The sequence below is a fragment of the Hemiscyllium ocellatum genome, chromosome 2 (genome assembly GCF_020745735.1).
Source record: "Hemiscyllium ocellatum isolate sHemOce1 chromosome 2, sHemOce1.pat.X.cur, whole genome shotgun sequence".
Classification (NCBI taxonomy): domain Eukaryota; kingdom Metazoa; phylum Chordata; class Chondrichthyes; order Orectolobiformes; family Hemiscylliidae; genus Hemiscyllium; species Hemiscyllium ocellatum.
In genome coordinates, this window is record NC_083402.1 from 138357960 (window position 1) to 138375357 (window position 17398).

The following is a 17398-nucleotide window of genomic DNA, read 5'->3' on the forward strand; positions in this document are numbered from 1 at the left end:
AAAGAAGTGATTACTGGTCCTATTGCTGAGTTATTTGTATCATCGATAGTCACAGGTGAGGTGCCGGAAGATTGGAGGTTGGCAAACGTGGTGCTACTGCTTAAGAAACGTACTAAGGACAAGCCTGGAAACTATAGACTAGCGAGCCTGACATCAGTGGTGGGCTAGTTGTTGGAAGGAATCCTGAGGAACAAGATGTACATGTATTTGGAAAGGCAAGGACTGATTAGGGATAGTCAACATGGCTTGGTGTGGGGGAAATCATGTCTCCCAAACTTGATTGAGTTTTTTGAAGAAGTAACAAAGATGATTGATGAGGGCAGAGCAGATGTGATCTATATGGACTTCAGCAAGGCGTTCGACAAGGTTCCCCATGGGAGACTGATTAGCAAGGTTAGAGCTCATGGAATACAGTGAGAACTAGCCATTTGGATAGAGAACTGGCGCAAAGGTAGAAGACAGAGGGTGGTGGTAGAGGGTTATTCTTCAGACTGGAGGCCTGTGACCGGTGGAGTGCCACAAGGGTCAGTGTCGGGTCCACTACGTTTCATCATTTACATAAATAATTTGGATGTGAGCATAGGAGGTACAGTAAGTTTGCAGATACCACCAAAATTGGAGGTGTGGTCACCTTAGATTACAACCGGATCTTGGTCAGGTGGACTAATGGGCTGAGAAGTGGCAGATGGAGTTTAATCTAGATTTTAGCAGGACTTATGCACTTAATGGTAAGGTCCTCGGGAGTGTTGCTGAACAAACAGACCTTGGAGTGCAGGCTCATAGCTCCTTGAAAGTGGAGTCGCAGGTAGATGGGATAGTGAAGACGACGTTTGGTATACTTTCCTTCATTGGTCAGAGTATTGAGTACAGGAGTTGGGAGTTCATGTTGCAGCTGTCCAGGACATTGGTTAGGCCACTGTTGGAATATTGCGTGCAATTCTGGTCTCCTTCCTATCAGAAAGATGTTGTGAAACTTGAAAGAGTTCAGAAAAGATTTACTAGGATGGTGCCACGGTTGGAAGATGTGAGCTATAGGGACAGGTTGGGGCTGTTTTCCCTGGAACATTGGAGACTGAGGTTTACAAAATTATGAGATGCATGGATCGGGTAAATAGGCAAAGTCTTTTCCCTGGGGTTTGGGAGTCCAGAACTAGAGGGCATAGGTTTAGGGTGAGAGAAAAGATATAAAAGAGACCTAAGGGGCAACTTTTTCATGCAGAGGTTGGTACATGTATGGAAAGAGCTGCCAGAGGAAGGCTGGTACAATTGCAACATTCAAAAGGCATCTGGATGGGTATAGGAATAGGAAAGGTTTGGAGGGATATAGGCCGGGTGCTGGCAGGTGGGACTAGATTGGGTTGGGATATCTGGTCAGCATGGACAGGTTGGACCGAAGGGCCTGTTTCCATGTTGTACATCTCTATGACTATGACTCTATGGTTCTCTGCTCCAAACATTTCAGGATTTTAAAGGCATTTAAAGAATTGGGGGTGGCAGGGTGGCTCAGTGGTTAGCACTGCTACCTCAGACCCAGGAACCAAATACTTGGTTTCCAAATACTTAAGAAATATGCTTACCAATGGAGTTTCATGTGTCTGCGGATGTTTGAAGTTTATGATCTCCAAAGCAAGACTCTTTTTCACTTTTGTCAAATCTGCTTCTTTTGCAGCTTGTAGTAATGAATGACCTTTAAATTCATCTGTTTTAAAAAAAAATCAGCATTAAATTTTCCACTTTTTGTTCCCCAGCTGACAACTATTAACTTAATTATTAAAATTTTTTTTCAAGTTGTAGGGTGCATGCATATGGCAACATAGCTCAGAGCTCCTATCACATGATGGCTGGAGATAAACCCATCTACTCCTCAAAATAAAAAAAAAGGGAAGTTAACAAACATCAATACAGGGGGGTTTCAGAACTAAACAGATATGCAAAACACAAACTTGACACTCATAATTAAAAAGTATATAAATCAGAAGTTTGAGAATCAGCTGTGTACTTATAAATAGGAGTAAAATAAATGGAAGACAAGGGGAATGCTAATTTAGATAGTAAACAATGGGTTAAATGTTCTCAAGGAGAACAATAAGCATCAGTTGTGAGGGGTTAGGATGTACAGCTTTGATTACAAATTTTAAATTGGTTGTTTTATTTTAATTTCTTAGTTGAATAAGATTTATCATCATACAGAGTTTAAATGATAGTAGTATGATCTAATTATTAAATATTGTGGCTGTGATCCCTGAAGTAGAGAAGGGTGAGGAAAAAAAATAAACTCATAAGCTAGGTTGCTCAGTGAGGCAAATTTTAAATTGCTTTTGGAAATTCAAAGAACACAATGTTGAAACTTTGCTCTTAATGGTTCTCAGACCTTTTTTGTTAGGATAATGCAGCTGATAACGTACTTCCCCTTCTTCCGTGACCATTTCCTCCTAACTTACAGGCCACTCAAACACACTAAACATTATGCCCAAGACCATTTACAGAAGGCACAAATCCGGGCTGGATAATTACCATCCCATCATTCCACTCTCAAAACATTCATAAAGTGATGGGAAGTGTTGCAACAATCTGCTCATGTAAACTTAGGTCGGATTCTGCCAGGGTCATTTAGCTCCACAGTTCATTATAGCCTTAGTCCAAATGTAATCAAAGCAACTGAACCTGGGAGGTGATGCAAGAGTGATTGCCCTTGACACAAAGCAACATTTGCCCAAGTTATAGCCAGGAGGCCGAGCATGAACTATCTTCAACTCCTTCATAAATGGTCTTTCCTCCATCCTAAGCTGGGAATGATTATATAGTATTCAGTATTATTCACTGACTCCTCAGATACTGAAACAGTTATGGGTTTCTGTGTAGAGAGATGTGGACACACACAGGCTTGTGGTCATAAACGGCAAGTAACATTTGCACCATGCAAGTGTCTGGCAATGACCATCTCCAACAAGAGAAAACCATCCGATTTCACCACCATTGAGAAGTGTGATGGAATATTCTCCACTTGTCTGGATGAGTACAGCTCCAACAAGAATCCTGTTACAATGCAAGTCAAACCAGCCTGCTTAATGAGCACCCTATTCACTAGCTTAAATGGTCACTTCTACTATCACTGTTGTGCAGCGACAACAGTTCATCTAGTCTTTGTCAACATCTACCACTGAAAGGGGAGAAGGCTCATGGGAACACCACTTGTAGGTATGCCTACAAGCAACAGTATCCAGATTTGGAAATATATTATCATTTCCTTTTTTGGTTCAAAACCCCAAAACTTACTTCCTGACAATACTGTACCTATATCTAAACCATACATACTACTGTGGTTCAAGGAGGTGGCTCACCACAATCTTCTCAGAGGAAATTAGGCAGCTGTAACAAAGACTGGTCTAACAATTAATACTTGCATCCAATGACTGAATTTAAAAAAACAAGAATGTTAAATGCCATAGCTAATTTAATATACAACAAAACAGTCACTGCATTAAGATCTTTGTACAGTTCTGATACTTACAAGCAAGCCTCTCTTTTAACTCTGGAGTGGGAGCCATATCCATGGCACTTTTACCATGGCAGTTAACTAGAGTGGGATCTGCACCATGGCTTAATAGAAGTGAACATACTTCCACTCTGTTCTTGGATGCAGCTTCATGTAGTGGCGTGAACTGCCAGAGATCCATGGCATTTACACAGGCTCCATGCTAAAAGACAAAAAAAAATCTAATTACAATTACAAACTTCTATTATCGTAACTAACATAATATCTCCCAGAGTTCTTTTTCCTTTTGTTTTATCTGAAAAGCCAGGATAACAAATTGACAGCATTTCTTATTAAGTTTTTATAATTTACACATCTTAGCAATGTAACACTGATTGGCTGATTCAGTTTATTCTGCAACTTCTGATATGTAAAGAAAGTGCAAATTATTGTAATCAAATTTTCCATTAAAACAACAGCAAATTCAGCTGTATGCTTATATTCAAATAGATAAGTCTCGTGTAGGGCCAGGGACCCAGGTTCAAATCCACCCTCAGGCGAGTGCCTGTGTGGCGTTTGCACATTCTCCTAGGTTTCCTTCACGTGCTCCCACAGTCCAAAGATGTGCAGGTTAGGTGAACTGGCCATGCTAAATTGTCTTGTAGTGTTCAGGGATGTGTAGGATAGGTGGGTTAACCATGGGAAATGCAGGGTTACAGAGACAGGGGAGAGGGGTGGGTCTGAAAGGGACGCTCTTCGGAGGGTTCGGTGTGGATGCATTAAGCCAAATGGCCTGCTTCCTCACTAAGAATTCTATGACTTTTTTTTCGCAACTAAGTCTCAGAATTGTATACAGTGGACAAGAAAACATATGTACTTATTTCACACTTAGTAAGTTAAACAAAACCTAATACAATGTTTTAAACATGTCAATTCCCATGTAATTAATACTCATGATTTGAAACCTTAAATGAATGGTGGCTGATCTTACCTTAAGCAGAAGTTCAGTGACTTCGTAATGGCCATATGAACAAGCATTATGAAGGGGAACAAGGCCACTAAGGGGAGAAAGCAGAGGTCAGCGAAAGGACTTTATGTATTAAAATATATAAAAGAATGCTCTTAAACAATTTTGTTTTGAGAAAGGAATCTTATGGATTTCAAATTCCATTGCAGTATTTTCATGGAATTTCACACACAACTTTCTCCTTGCCCTCTTCTTCAGAGGCAGCAATTCTATGGATATTAATGGACTTCAGATATCTCAAAGAGATTGCAGTTCAAGTGATTGACCAAGAGACAGAAGTTATAGTAATCTGAGCTTCTTGTCTCTTCCATCTAATCAGTTTATAATTGTAATCGTTTTGAGCACCTCCATCAGGTCTAGTCTGAAAGTTCTATTCTTCAATCAATCCGTTTAACTGAAGATCTTCTACCCTGGAACCATACTTGTAAATCTTTTCTATATCTTCCCTGGTGATTTCACATCCTTTCTAAAGCATGGCACCCATAGCTGGACACACAACTCCAGATGAATCAGTGTTATAAAAATGTTGACTATAACCTCCTCACTTCTGTATTCTGACGATTTAGAATAAAACCCAGAATTTCAAATGCCTTATTTGCCACTTTCCCACCTGCCATGCTGCCTTCAATGATTCATTCACAGTTACAACCATGTTCCTCTGCTCCACTTTATAAGTGGATCCCTTACTTTTTATTTTCCTTATTTCTCCAATCTAAATGAATCATACTACAATCCTCTGCAATAAATCTCACCTGACATATGTTCACACTTTGCAACAATCTGACTATTTCCACTTTAAATCTATCAGTATCCTTCCCAGAATTAATACTGCTTCCAAGTTTTAGATCATTTCCAAAATCTGAAACTGTACTCTGCACTCCCAAGAGCAGGTCATTAATATACTTCAAGATAAAGCAGTGTTACTAGTACTGGCCTCGGAGGAGACCTTCTGTAACCTTCTAACAAGATGTTCATTACTATACTGTGCTTCTTGTCACTCAGCCAATTTTGTAACCATCTCCCACTATCCCTTTTATTCCATAGGTTTCAACTTTGCTGACAAGACTGTTAAATCACACTCCAGCAAAGGCCTTTTGAAACTCCACCACTGAATGTGCTCTGTTACCTCATCAAGATATTTAATTAAGTTAGTTCTGAGTTGCAAAAGGATTTAGGTGTTCTGATACATAAGTCACAAATAGACCAATATGCAGGTCGAGCACGTAGTCAGGAATCAGAGGAAACTCGACTATCCGAATACCAATTATCCGAAAATCAGATTATCTGAAGGAGATCTCGAGGTCCCAATAGAAACATTACATCAAAGACGTGCTTCCAACAGTGATCTCGTCTTTTGTTTAGTGATTAAACAGGTACCGTCTCCAAATGATTGACGTCCTGCTCTCTCTCCCCCCACACATTCCCTGGAGTTCTACAAAGGGGTGTACTCTAACCAAACCTCACCCACCCCCCCGAACACCGCTTCCCAGGAATAATCTCTCCAATGTTGTCCTGTGCATGGCAAACATGGAACCTGTCAAAAAGTTGCAGTTAAAAAAAGACTTACCCCACATAGGCAGCAGCAGCAGTCTTGTTGTTGGTGTGCAGAGCAGATGACCCAGAGAGAGACCAGGGGTGGACGGGGTGTGTGTGTGTGTGTGTGTGTGTGTGTTTGGGGGGGTGGGGGGGGGGGGGAAGAAGGGGTGTGTGTGTGTGTGTGTGTGTGTGTGTGTGTGTGTGTGTGTGTGTGTGTGTGTAGGGTGGTGGCTTGCATGCTTTCTGCTAGGGGCTGGGGTCTCGCTGCTGTGTGCTGCTGCAGTCTCCTGAACAGGGAACAGACTTTAAAACACCGAGCCCCAGAGGAAAGGCATTTAATCGATTTACTGAATAATCGATGATCTGAACGAAATAGTGCTCGTCCATCACGATCGGATAATCAAGTTTCAACTGTACCAATGGGATGCTTTCCTTTATTACAAGACAAATTGAACATAAAATTAAGGATGTTATGTTTTAGTTGTACTGGGCATGGGTGAGAACACATGTCAAATACTGTGTACAGTTTTAGCTCCTTAACCAAAGAAGGATGTAAATGCATTGAGGATGGCACAAAGGTGCCATTAGATTGATATGTAGAACGAACAAGCTGACTTGCAAAGATAGATTGGTTAGGTGGAGCTCCTACAGCTTAGAAGATCCTGCACAGCCTTGACAAGGTGGCCATGGAAAAGATGTTTCTGCTTCTGAGTCAGTCCAGACTCAGAGGGAAGGCGGGGGGAAAGAGCGCAGTGCTTTAAAATCAGGGGTTGCCCTTCCAGGACAGGAACGCAGAGAACCTTTTTTTCTGAGGGTTGCATGACTTTGGAACTCTCTGCCTCAGAAGGCAGTGGAATTGGGGTAAATGGGTATTTTTAAGACATAGATGGATAGACAGTAGTTAGGAGGGCAATGAAGGCTACTGGGACATAGGGAAATATGGCATTTGGAACACATGGATCAGCATAATCTTACTGAATAGTGTCATAGAGATGTACAGCAGGGAACCAGATCCTTCGGTCCAACCCGTCCATGCCGAACAGATATCCCAACACAATCTAGTCCCACCTGCCAGCAACCAACCCATATCTAAACCATTCCTATTCATATTACCCATCCAAATGCCTCTGAAATGTTGCACTTTTACCAGCCTCCACCACTTCCTTTGGCAACTCATTCCATACACATACAACACTGTGAAAACGTTGCCCTGTAGGTCTCTTTTATATCTTTCCTCTCTCAACCTAAACTTATGCCCTCTAGCTCTGGACTCCCTGACCCCAGGGAAAAGACTTTGCCTATTTACCCTATCCATGCCCCTCAATTTTGTAAACCTCTAAGGTCACGCCTCAGCCTACGACGCTCTAGGGAAAATAGCCCTAGCCTGTTCAGCCTCCCTATAGCTCAAATCTGCCAACCCTGGTAACATCCTTGTAAATCTTTTCTGAACCCTTTTCAAGTTTCATAACATCTTTCCGGTAGGAACGAGACCAGAATTGCACACAATATTCCAACAGTGGCCAAACCAATATCCTGTATAGCTACAACATGACATCCCTACTCCTGTACTCAATACTCTAATCAACAAAAGAAAGCATACCAAACGCCTTCTTCACTATCCTATCAACCTGCACTCCAAGGTCTCTTTGTTCAGCAACACTCCCAAGGACCTTACCATTAAATGTATCAGTCCTGCTAAGATTTGCTTTCCCAAAATGCAGCACCTCGCATTTATCTGAATTAAACTCCATCTGCCACTTCTCAGCCCATTGACCCATCTGGTCAAGATCCTGTTGTAATCGGAGGTAAGCCTCTTTGCTGTCCACTATACCTCCAATTTTGGTGTCATCTGCAAACTTAACTGTACCTCTTATGTTCATATCCAAATCATTTATGTAAATGACAAAAAGTAGAGGGCCCAACACTCATCCTTGTGGCACTCCATAGGTCACAGGCCTCAGGCCTCCAGTCTGAAAAACAACCCTCCAGCAGAACAAACTCGAACCGCCGAATAGTCGACTTCTATTTCATGTTCTTGCATTTGGGCTTGACTTGCCTTTAATAAATCTAATAAATCTGATTGTTCTAATTAATCTAAAATTAACAGACAACTATATTAATTTTGTCCTTAAGTATCATTTTTGAAAGATTTCCCAAGTATTACATTCACTGATTTAGTGTTTATCCTCATCTTTTTAACTAATGGGCGGCATGGTGGCACAGTGGTTAGCACTGCTGCCTCTCAGCGCCAGAGACCTGGGTTCAATTCCCGCCTCAGCTGACTGACTGTGTGGAGTTTGCACGTTCTCCCTGTGTCTGCGTGGGTTTCCTCCGGGTGCTCCGGTTTCCTCCCACAGTCCAAAGATGTGCAGGTCAGGTGAATTGGCCATGCTAAATTGCCCATAGTGTTAGGGAAAAGGGGTAAATGTAGGGGAATGGGTGGGTTGCGCTTCGGCAGGTTGGTGTGGACTTGTTGGGCCGAAGGGCCTGTTTCCACACTGTAGGTAATCTAATCTAATACACTGGCAATTCTATAATCTCAAATTAACATTTATATCTAAAGAGAACTGAAAGATCATTATGTGGAGGAGCTGGTGATGGACTGGGATGGACAAAGTTAAAAATCACACATTGGAAGATCAGTGACAGTGCCTCTGCAATTTCCATCCTCAAATCACTTAGCATTCTTGGAAGCATCAGATTTGGCCACTCGAAACGTCGAATTCTCTATTCCTGAGATGCTGCCTAACCTGCTGTGCTTTGACCAGCAACACATTTGCAGCTGTGATCTCCAGCATCTGCAGACCTCATTTTTTACACAATAATTTATGAATGGTAAGTCTGATCAGCCTTTCTGTGGGGCTCAGCAGAATTTCACAGGGCAGGAAAGAATAAAAAGGGGAGAATGAATTGAATCAGGGAAATTTCATTAGATCAGAATCAAAGTTTCCAGTGGCAACAAGATAAAGATAAAAAGGGAACTAAAGAGAGCAGGAACATGTGACCGTTTAACATAGTAAAAGCCCTTCAGCGCAAAGCAAGAGGCAACTGCAGAGTGTTTTACATTTGGTCTAAACCACTTAACCCATTGCCACACATTAACCACCTGACACCTGGATAAGATCACCTCATCTTCCGCCTTGGGACCCTCCAGCTGACGGGATCAATGCAGATTTCACCAGTTTCCTCATTTCCCTTCCCTCCACCGTATCCAACCTTCCAAATCAGCACCACCCTCTTGACTTGTCCTAAATGTCCACCTTCTTTCCCACCTACCCGCTCCACCCTCCTCTCCGACCTATCACCATTACCCCCACTTTCATCTACCTATTGCACTCTCAACTACCTTACCCCCAGCCCCACACTGCTCCCATTTATCTCTCCACCCTCTTGGCTCACAAGGCCTCATTCCTGGCGAACGGCTTTTGCCCAAAATGTTGATTCTCTTGCTCCTTGAATGCTGCCTGACCTGTCGTGCTTTTCCAGCACCACAGTCTCGTCACTTAACTGAACAGACAACACTCACCTGTCTGAATTGGTCAGTTTCAAGTACTTTTCAATGAACTGATAAGTGCATTCTGTAAATGTTAGGCACATTAATGAACTGAAAGTGTTGATCATATTAATGAGCTGTCTGTTAAGATAAGATATAAAAAAGCCACTTCGACTCAATGCTGTAGCTTCAGCTCAGAGACTAACAGCAAGTTCTCTTAATAAAGACAACTGAAGGCCATGTTACCGCCTGTCTCTCACTCTGGTTTGAGGTCTAAAAAAGGAACCTCAACAGTTATGAAAAATTAGGCAAATCTTCTGTGTTCCATATTCTATCAGAAACATTTAAATTTTTGCTTTTAGGCCACAGTCAATGCAGACCATACACAAACTAAAACCCACTTTCTCCTCAATCATATTTAAACCTTATTTAAATTAGGTAGCTAAGCACCCAATTATATACATCAATCTATTTCAAAACAGCAATGCTGCACCATTAGGACATTTGTTTTAATATTCTTTATGTTAGATAGTACTAATTAAACTTCAAAAATGTCAATTTCTCCCTCAATATATCAGACAGACATGGATGTTCGTCTTAATAAAAAGTAGTAACTTCTGTTCACACAATACTTATATTTTACTTTCCAGCACAGCAACAGAGATTGGAGAGAGGATTATTTCAAACATTTCAATGCTACACCTCCAGAAAACTGCACAATGAAGCCTGTCTCATACAGGAGAGAGACATTATTGGCAAGTTTTCTTAAACATCAAAAGTAAATTTCAAGTGAACTGCAATAGAGAATTGGATTCAAAATTGTGCTGGATTTATGGAAAGATTGTAGAGATAAAGCTCTGTGACAAGTCAGTGGACTGAGTGCTTACACTTTAAGGCTGTATTGCAGTTTCATTCCACTTAACACACTGCTGTTATTGTCTGCAGAAAAATGCAGACAGCAAAATGTATTTTTTAAAAATGGTGAGCTTGAGAGAAAATATCTTCTACAAGACTAAGAATGAATATAAGAGCATGTTTTTCATTGTACCTGACCTCCTTAAATTAACAGTTGACATCCCAAGCAGTTCAAATGGCATTTAACTATTCAGAGCCAATGTCATGAAAGCATACTATACCACACCACATTAAATTCAGCCTTCAACTGACCCTTTATCTTTTGCATGTACATCAGCCCCATGCTGGAGAAGGAGTTGAACAATCCGGACACGATTGTAACCAGCAGCCAGGTGCAGAGGAGTAGACTGGAAGCAATAACCAACAATTAAGAAAAAAATTAGCATAAATGGTAACATTTTTGACAAAAAACCTTGAAAGCAACTAAGTAATTTCTACATACTGTTTGCATTAGGCATTAATAGCCTAACAGAATTTAATATTTCAGTCTTCAATTTTGTAAGTTCCCTTCAAACTGTTGATTGTGGACATTTACCATAACATAAAATGAGAAATTCTACATCTTACACTGACTGTACAAAATTATACAATAAAAGGGATAAGGATTCAAAAGTGGCTGAAGGAAGAAAACAGAGTAATGGTTAATGGGTAATTATCATCCTGAAAGGTTTACAGTGGGATTTCCCAAGGCATCAGTACTGGGACCCTTACTTTTTTCAGATATATATTAAAAAATATAAATTGCCTGATCTAAAAAGGGACAATTTTAAAGTTTGTGGACAGCACAAAATTTGGGAGAAATGTAACCTGCGAGGACAGTGCAAAACTTCAACAAGTTGGAGCAAACTGATAGGTGGTAGATGAAGTTCAATGTGGAGAAGTCTGAGATGATACACTTTGGTAACAAAGAAGAACGAGACACTACAAAATAAAATATACTATTCTAAAAGGTGCAGAGGAGCAGAGAGACCTGAGAGACATATGTACATAAATCACTAAGAGAAGGTGGACAGAAAATGACAGCTGTTAATATACATAGTATGCTAGGCTTCATAAACAGGGGCATAGAGTACAAGAGCAGGGAGGTTATGAAGAACTTACATAAGATACTAAAATTAATAGTTTTGTATTCACATTCCTGTGACAGCTAACATACGTTATGTACAGTTCTGGGTGCCACTTCAAAGCAGGGATGCAAATGCACTAGAGAGAGGGCAGAAGAGGGTTATGAGAATGATTCCAAGGATGAGGGAAGATTGAAGAAGCAGAAACAGTTATCCTCTGAAAGAAGAAGGCAACAGGGGATTTGAAAATTTTGAGTATCATGAGAAGTCTCAACAGAGTACATGGGGAGATACTATTCCCATTATTTAACAGATCAGGAAACAGAGGGCACAGTTTTGAAATATTTTGTGAAGGTAGCAAATGTGAGGAGAGAAAAACTTTTCCTCCTCCAAAACCAATGCATTGCTTGGAGGTGCGATGGAGGTAGTTTCAATTGAAGCATTCAAGAGGGAATTGGATAATTATTTACATAGAAACAAACTGCAGGTTTACATGAGAAGGCAGGAGATTGACGCAAAGTTGAAATTCTTAAAAGCTGGTGAAGATAGGATGGGTTGAACGCTCTCTTTCCACACTAGAACAATTCTGTGCTTGATAGGGGGAAATGCTTGTTGATAATCTAGTGGAGCAAATAGTCCGATATTATATCTACTTAACTTGCTTTCTATTGAAAATCAGGCAGGTTCTACAATAGTTAGGAGATCCACAGTGGCAAATTAACACCAGACAGAAGGGAAACATTTACCATACAGCTTAATACATGTGCAAGACATGTTGTTAATTGCATTTAAGTTCAGATATTCTGATCTTATTAGAAAACATTTTTTTTAAAAATGTGATAAATAGCCTAAGGTGTTAAGTAATTTTGATAATTAAACAGGTCTGCCATGTAACTGTTTATATTGATATCATCTGTCATTGGTACCACTGCAGTAAAAAAAACCTGAGATTGATATTTTTTGCTTTGTAATTAAGATAACATTAGCCACAATTACATTCTCTAATGAGCAACATATTCCACAACGTTTTATATCAGCTGTCATGATTTAATACAGTGCACTAATGCAATCCTCTTTTCAAACCAAGCATGGGTGCACTCACATGCCAGTACAGTTAGAAATTACTAATGCTAACTTAACTAGGTCAACAAATTAACAATTGCACAGTAGCTGTTACTCATCTGCAAACTCAATCTTTGAGAAGGAGAGATATTGAGGGACCTAAACTATGACAAACAGAGGAAAACAGCCTTTTTCAGTTGAATTCTGTTTCACAATCTAAAATCTGTAGCACCACACAGATTCAAAATCTGTAGAACTAATTTTAAAAATCACTTAAATTTTATTCTTTCCAATACAATTTCATTTTTTTCCTGTAAGAACAATACTTTTAGAAAAACAAAACAAATCTAGTGATGATTTAAGCAAATGGCAAGTGTCCAGCATATTTAGTGTCAGGAAAAAAAATGTGTAAATAAGTTTGAAAAATGACAGAATCTGAAGCAAAAATAATCCAAGAAGTTGATGTAGCAGTGATATGGTTACTTTGCCAATAAATGCCAAATACTGACAGAATTAAAACAAACCAAAAGACTGCACCTGTTTCCAGATTTAAATGTTGCTGAACCGGGGGAAATTAAGAATTCCAGTGTAGAACATAGAACATAGAAAAATACAGCGCAGTACAGGCCCTTTGGCCCTCGATGTTGCGCCGATCCAAGCCCACCTAACCTACACTAGCCCACTATCTTCCATGTGCCTATCCAATGCCCGTTTAAATGCCCAAAAAGAGGGTGAGTCCACCACTGCTTCTGGCAGGGCATTCCATGAACTCACGACTCGCTGAGCAAAGAGAGAAAATGTTTGAGAAAATTTAAAACTCAGACTAATTGAGATTATGAAGTACAGAATATCTTAAAACTGCAAGTTAATAGCTGAATGATTTTGTTTTGCAGTAAAATTTCAAGAGTCTTAATATTTCTCTATAATTACTATCCATTTCTGCCATCCCTATATCCAAAACATAGCAACAGCTTCATTTGGGTCACACAGCATGGAAACAGAACTTTCGGAACAACTAGTCCACCCTGACCATGTCCCCAAATTAAACTAATCCCGCGAGCCTGGCTTTGGACCATATTCCTCCAAACCTTTCCCATTCATGTACTCATCCAAATGTCTTTTAAATGCTGTAACTGCACCTACATCCACTGGCATTTCATTCCACACACTCACCACTCTGTACAAAAAGACAGTTGCCCTTTGTGTCCTTTTTAAAACTTTCTCCTTCTTTTCAACTTAACAATATGCTCCTAGTCTTCAACTCCCTCACCTGAGGGAAAAGAACCTGGGTATTCACCTTATCTATGCCACTCATTATTTTATAAACCTCAATAAGACCACCCCTCAACCGCCTACACTCCAGAGGGGGCAAAACAAAAATAAGAGTTCCACCTATTTTTAATAACTCAAACCCTCCATTCCTGGCAACATCCTGGTAAATCTTTTCTGAACCCTCTGCAATTTAATAATATGCTTCCTATGGCACGGCAACTAGGACTGCACACAGTACTCCAGGAGAGGCCTCACCAACATCCTGTAAAACCTCAAGTGTCTCAACTCCAAGATCTGAGCATTGAAGGCAAATGTACTAAATACTCATGATACAAATTTCAAAGCATTATATGTACCTTGAACCCCTACATCTCTGTTCTACAAAACTACCCCAGGTCCCACTATCAATTGTACAAGTTTGTTTTACCAAGTTGCGATACCTTGCATTTATTTATACAAATTAAATTCCATCTACCAATCCTCAGCCTATTGACTCAAATGATCAAAATCTCTTTGTAATAGTGGTTCTGTTCACCGAGCTGGAAGTTTTTGTTGCACACGTTTCGTCCCCTGGCTAGGAGACATCATCAGTGCTGTGGAGCCTCCTGCGAAGCGCTTCTTTGATGTTTCTTCCGGCATTTATTTCTTCCAGCTGAAACTGACACCCGGAAGCGGTAAGGACAGACCACTATAAATGCCGGAAGAAACATCAAAGAAGCGCTTCGCAGGAGGCTCCACAGCCCTGATGATGTCTCCTAGCCAGGGGACGAAACGTTTGCAACAAAAACTTCCAGCTCGGCGAACAGAACCACTACAATAAGCACCCGGGCTACAAATCTTCGCACAAACTTTGATCTCTTTGTAATCGTAGATAGCCTTTTTCATTGTCTGCGATAGCACCAATTTTGGCGTCATCAGCGACGTACTAGCAATGCCTCCATCAACAACAAACAAAAGTGGACCCTGTACTGATCGCTGTGGAACACTGTTGGTCATAGTCCTCCAGTCCAAAAAACAGCCCTTTACCACCATCTTGTCTCCTTCCACAAAGCCAATTTTATACCCAATTAGCAAGCTCTCCTCGAATCCTATGTGATCTAACATTATTAATTAGTCTACCATGAGGAACCTTATCAAAGACTTTACTAAAGTCCATATATCTACCACTCTGCCCTCAATCTTTCTGGTTAATTCCTCAAACTATGACTCAATGACTAAGTTGACAAGACACTATTTCCTCACACAAAACCATGCTGACTATCCATAATCAGTCCTTGCTTCATCAAATGCATGTAAATCCTCTCTTTCAGAATCCCTGCCAACAACTTACCCACCAAATGTCAGGCTTCGCCTTAACACTATTGCAGTCCCAGTCAGTCAATGTCTGGAAAGTTAAAATCCCCTATTATATTCTTACAAATAGTTGAGAGCTCTCTACATATTTATTCTTTAACTTCCCTCTGACTATCGGGAAGGCTGCAATACAATCTCATCAAGGTGATCATACCTTTCTTATTTCTACTAATATAGCTTCACTGGATGATATCTCAGAAATATCCTCTCTAGTGACAGTAATGATGTTTTCCTTAATCAAAAATACCACTCCCCCTCTTCTCTTGCCTCTTTCTATTCTTCCCATAAGATCTAAAATGTGGAACATTGAGCTTCCAGTCCTGTCCTTTCCTCAGCCAAGTTTCTGTGATAGCTATGACATCCAAGTCCCACGTTCCCATACATGCTCTGAGTTCATCAGTCCGACCCGCAAGATCCCTTGCATTGAAACAAATGCAGATTAATTCTTCAATCTCACCTCGTCCTCTGCTAAGCCCTTGCCTGCTGTTTCTAACCAAATTGCTCTTTTCTGATGCAGAACCATCCTGTCATTCTATTTTTACCATTGCTTAGGAACCTCTCCCCATTAGTTTACAGGCTCCCAAAATAGAACTAACAAATCTCCCCACTACATCTAGCTACTTGATGTGTTTACTGGAGACTTCTCAAAGACCGAACGGCGAGCTAGTTAAGACTACATTGCCCAGTGAAGAGTACAATAACATGTATCAGAGTAGATCCTATGCAAAAGTAAACGGAACCAAAATTCAAATAGAGCTCTAAACAAACCGTATAAACTAATGAAAAGATGAAATTTGATCCCAGGAACCTTCAAGAATGACATAAGCTGGGAATTTTGGACAATTTGCCAGAGTTAAGAAATAAAATGTCATAAAAACTATCCTGCTTACATTTACAAACTACTTAATTAATAAAGCAACAGAATGTTCATAGTGCACAATATATATATAATTTCCTCAAAATAAATAGTAAACAAATCCATCTGGTACCATGTCAGAATTGCAGAACACAAAGTTAAGCAAACGAAGTCATTTAAAATGTGCGAATACATACAATCATGCAAATTTCTGACCTGAAAAATGTAGTTTAGCAAAGACTGACATTTTTTGAGAAGTCATGACAATTAAATGATCCACAATGGTGCACGAACTGGCATGATGCTGTATGATTTTATGTCCCACTGCTGATAACAGGAAGTGTACATGATTTACCAATGTGCAAATAAGAAAGCCAAGCTTCATGTCACTTAGAAAATGAGAGAATTTTGTTCTCAAGTAGCCCTCTATTATTTTTACACAAAAGTTTCACTGCATCATTGTTTTTTTTCAAAACGCCCAGTTCACTAACAATATTTGATATAAACCACACCAAAGCAAAACAAAGTTTACAGATCCATATGTTTTTCCACAAAAATCAAATTTCAACAGTAATCTGAAAGTGCATGAAAGTCCACAATTTTGGAGGACATTTTTAAATTTAGCATTGCATAGGTTAAGTAACTAAAGAATAGACGAATTGGACATTTATTGGAAGGCACTAACACCTTTATTTTCTGCTTTTATGAGATAAGGTTATTAAAAAATGTATTTGTTCACAGGATACAGTTGCCGCTAACTAGATCAGCAATTATTTATTGCACATCCCTAACTGCCCTAAAGGTAGCTGAGAGCTGCCTTCTTGAACCATTGCAATCCATATAGGTTAGGTAAACCAACAGTACTGTTAGGAAGAGAGTTCGAGGATACTGACCCGATGAAAGGCAGAGTGGTGAGCAACTAGGAGAAGAGCAGGTGATAGTGGCACTGCTATCATTGTCCTTCCTGTTAACGGAGGTCACAGGTTTGTAAAGTGCTGTAAAAGGACAGTGAGCAATTTCGATGCATCTTACAGATGGCAAACATTGCTGACATTGTATGCTAGGGGTGGAGACAGATATTGTTGAAGGTGATGAATGGGGTGCCAAACACCCGAACTGAGCAAAATTAGGGCGCATGGTATTGGGGGCAAAGTACTAACTTGGATTGAAAGTTGGTTGGCTGATAGGAAACAAAGGGTAGTGATAAATGGCTCCATTTCGGAATGGCAGGCAGTGACCAGTGGGGTACCGCAGGGAACAGTGCTGGGACCACAGCTTTTTACAAAATATGTTCATGATATAGAAGATGGTATTAGTAATAACATTAGCAAATTTGCTGATGATA

General features: G+C 40.2%; 1 protein-coding gene across 2 annotated transcripts in view; it reads right to left on the reverse strand.

Moving 5' to 3' along the window:
• tnksa (tankyrase, TRF1-interacting ankyrin-related ADP-ribose polymerase a) overlaps positions 1 to 17398 on the reverse strand; it is a 157149-nt gene that overhangs the window by 55071 nt on the left and 84680 nt on the right. For both annotated transcript variants that reach the window (XM_060840510.1, XM_060840501.1), the window contains 4 exons: positions 10699 to 10793; positions 4467 to 4533; positions 3512 to 3698; positions 1578 to 1699 (listed from right to left, as the gene is read on the reverse strand). In XM_060840510.1, the coding sequence (XP_060696493.1) occupies positions 1578 to 1699; positions 3512 to 3698; positions 4467 to 4533; positions 10699 to 10793 (471 nt within the window). The remainder of the gene's footprint in view (positions 1 to 1577; positions 1700 to 3511; positions 3699 to 4466; positions 4534 to 10698; positions 10794 to 17398) is intronic.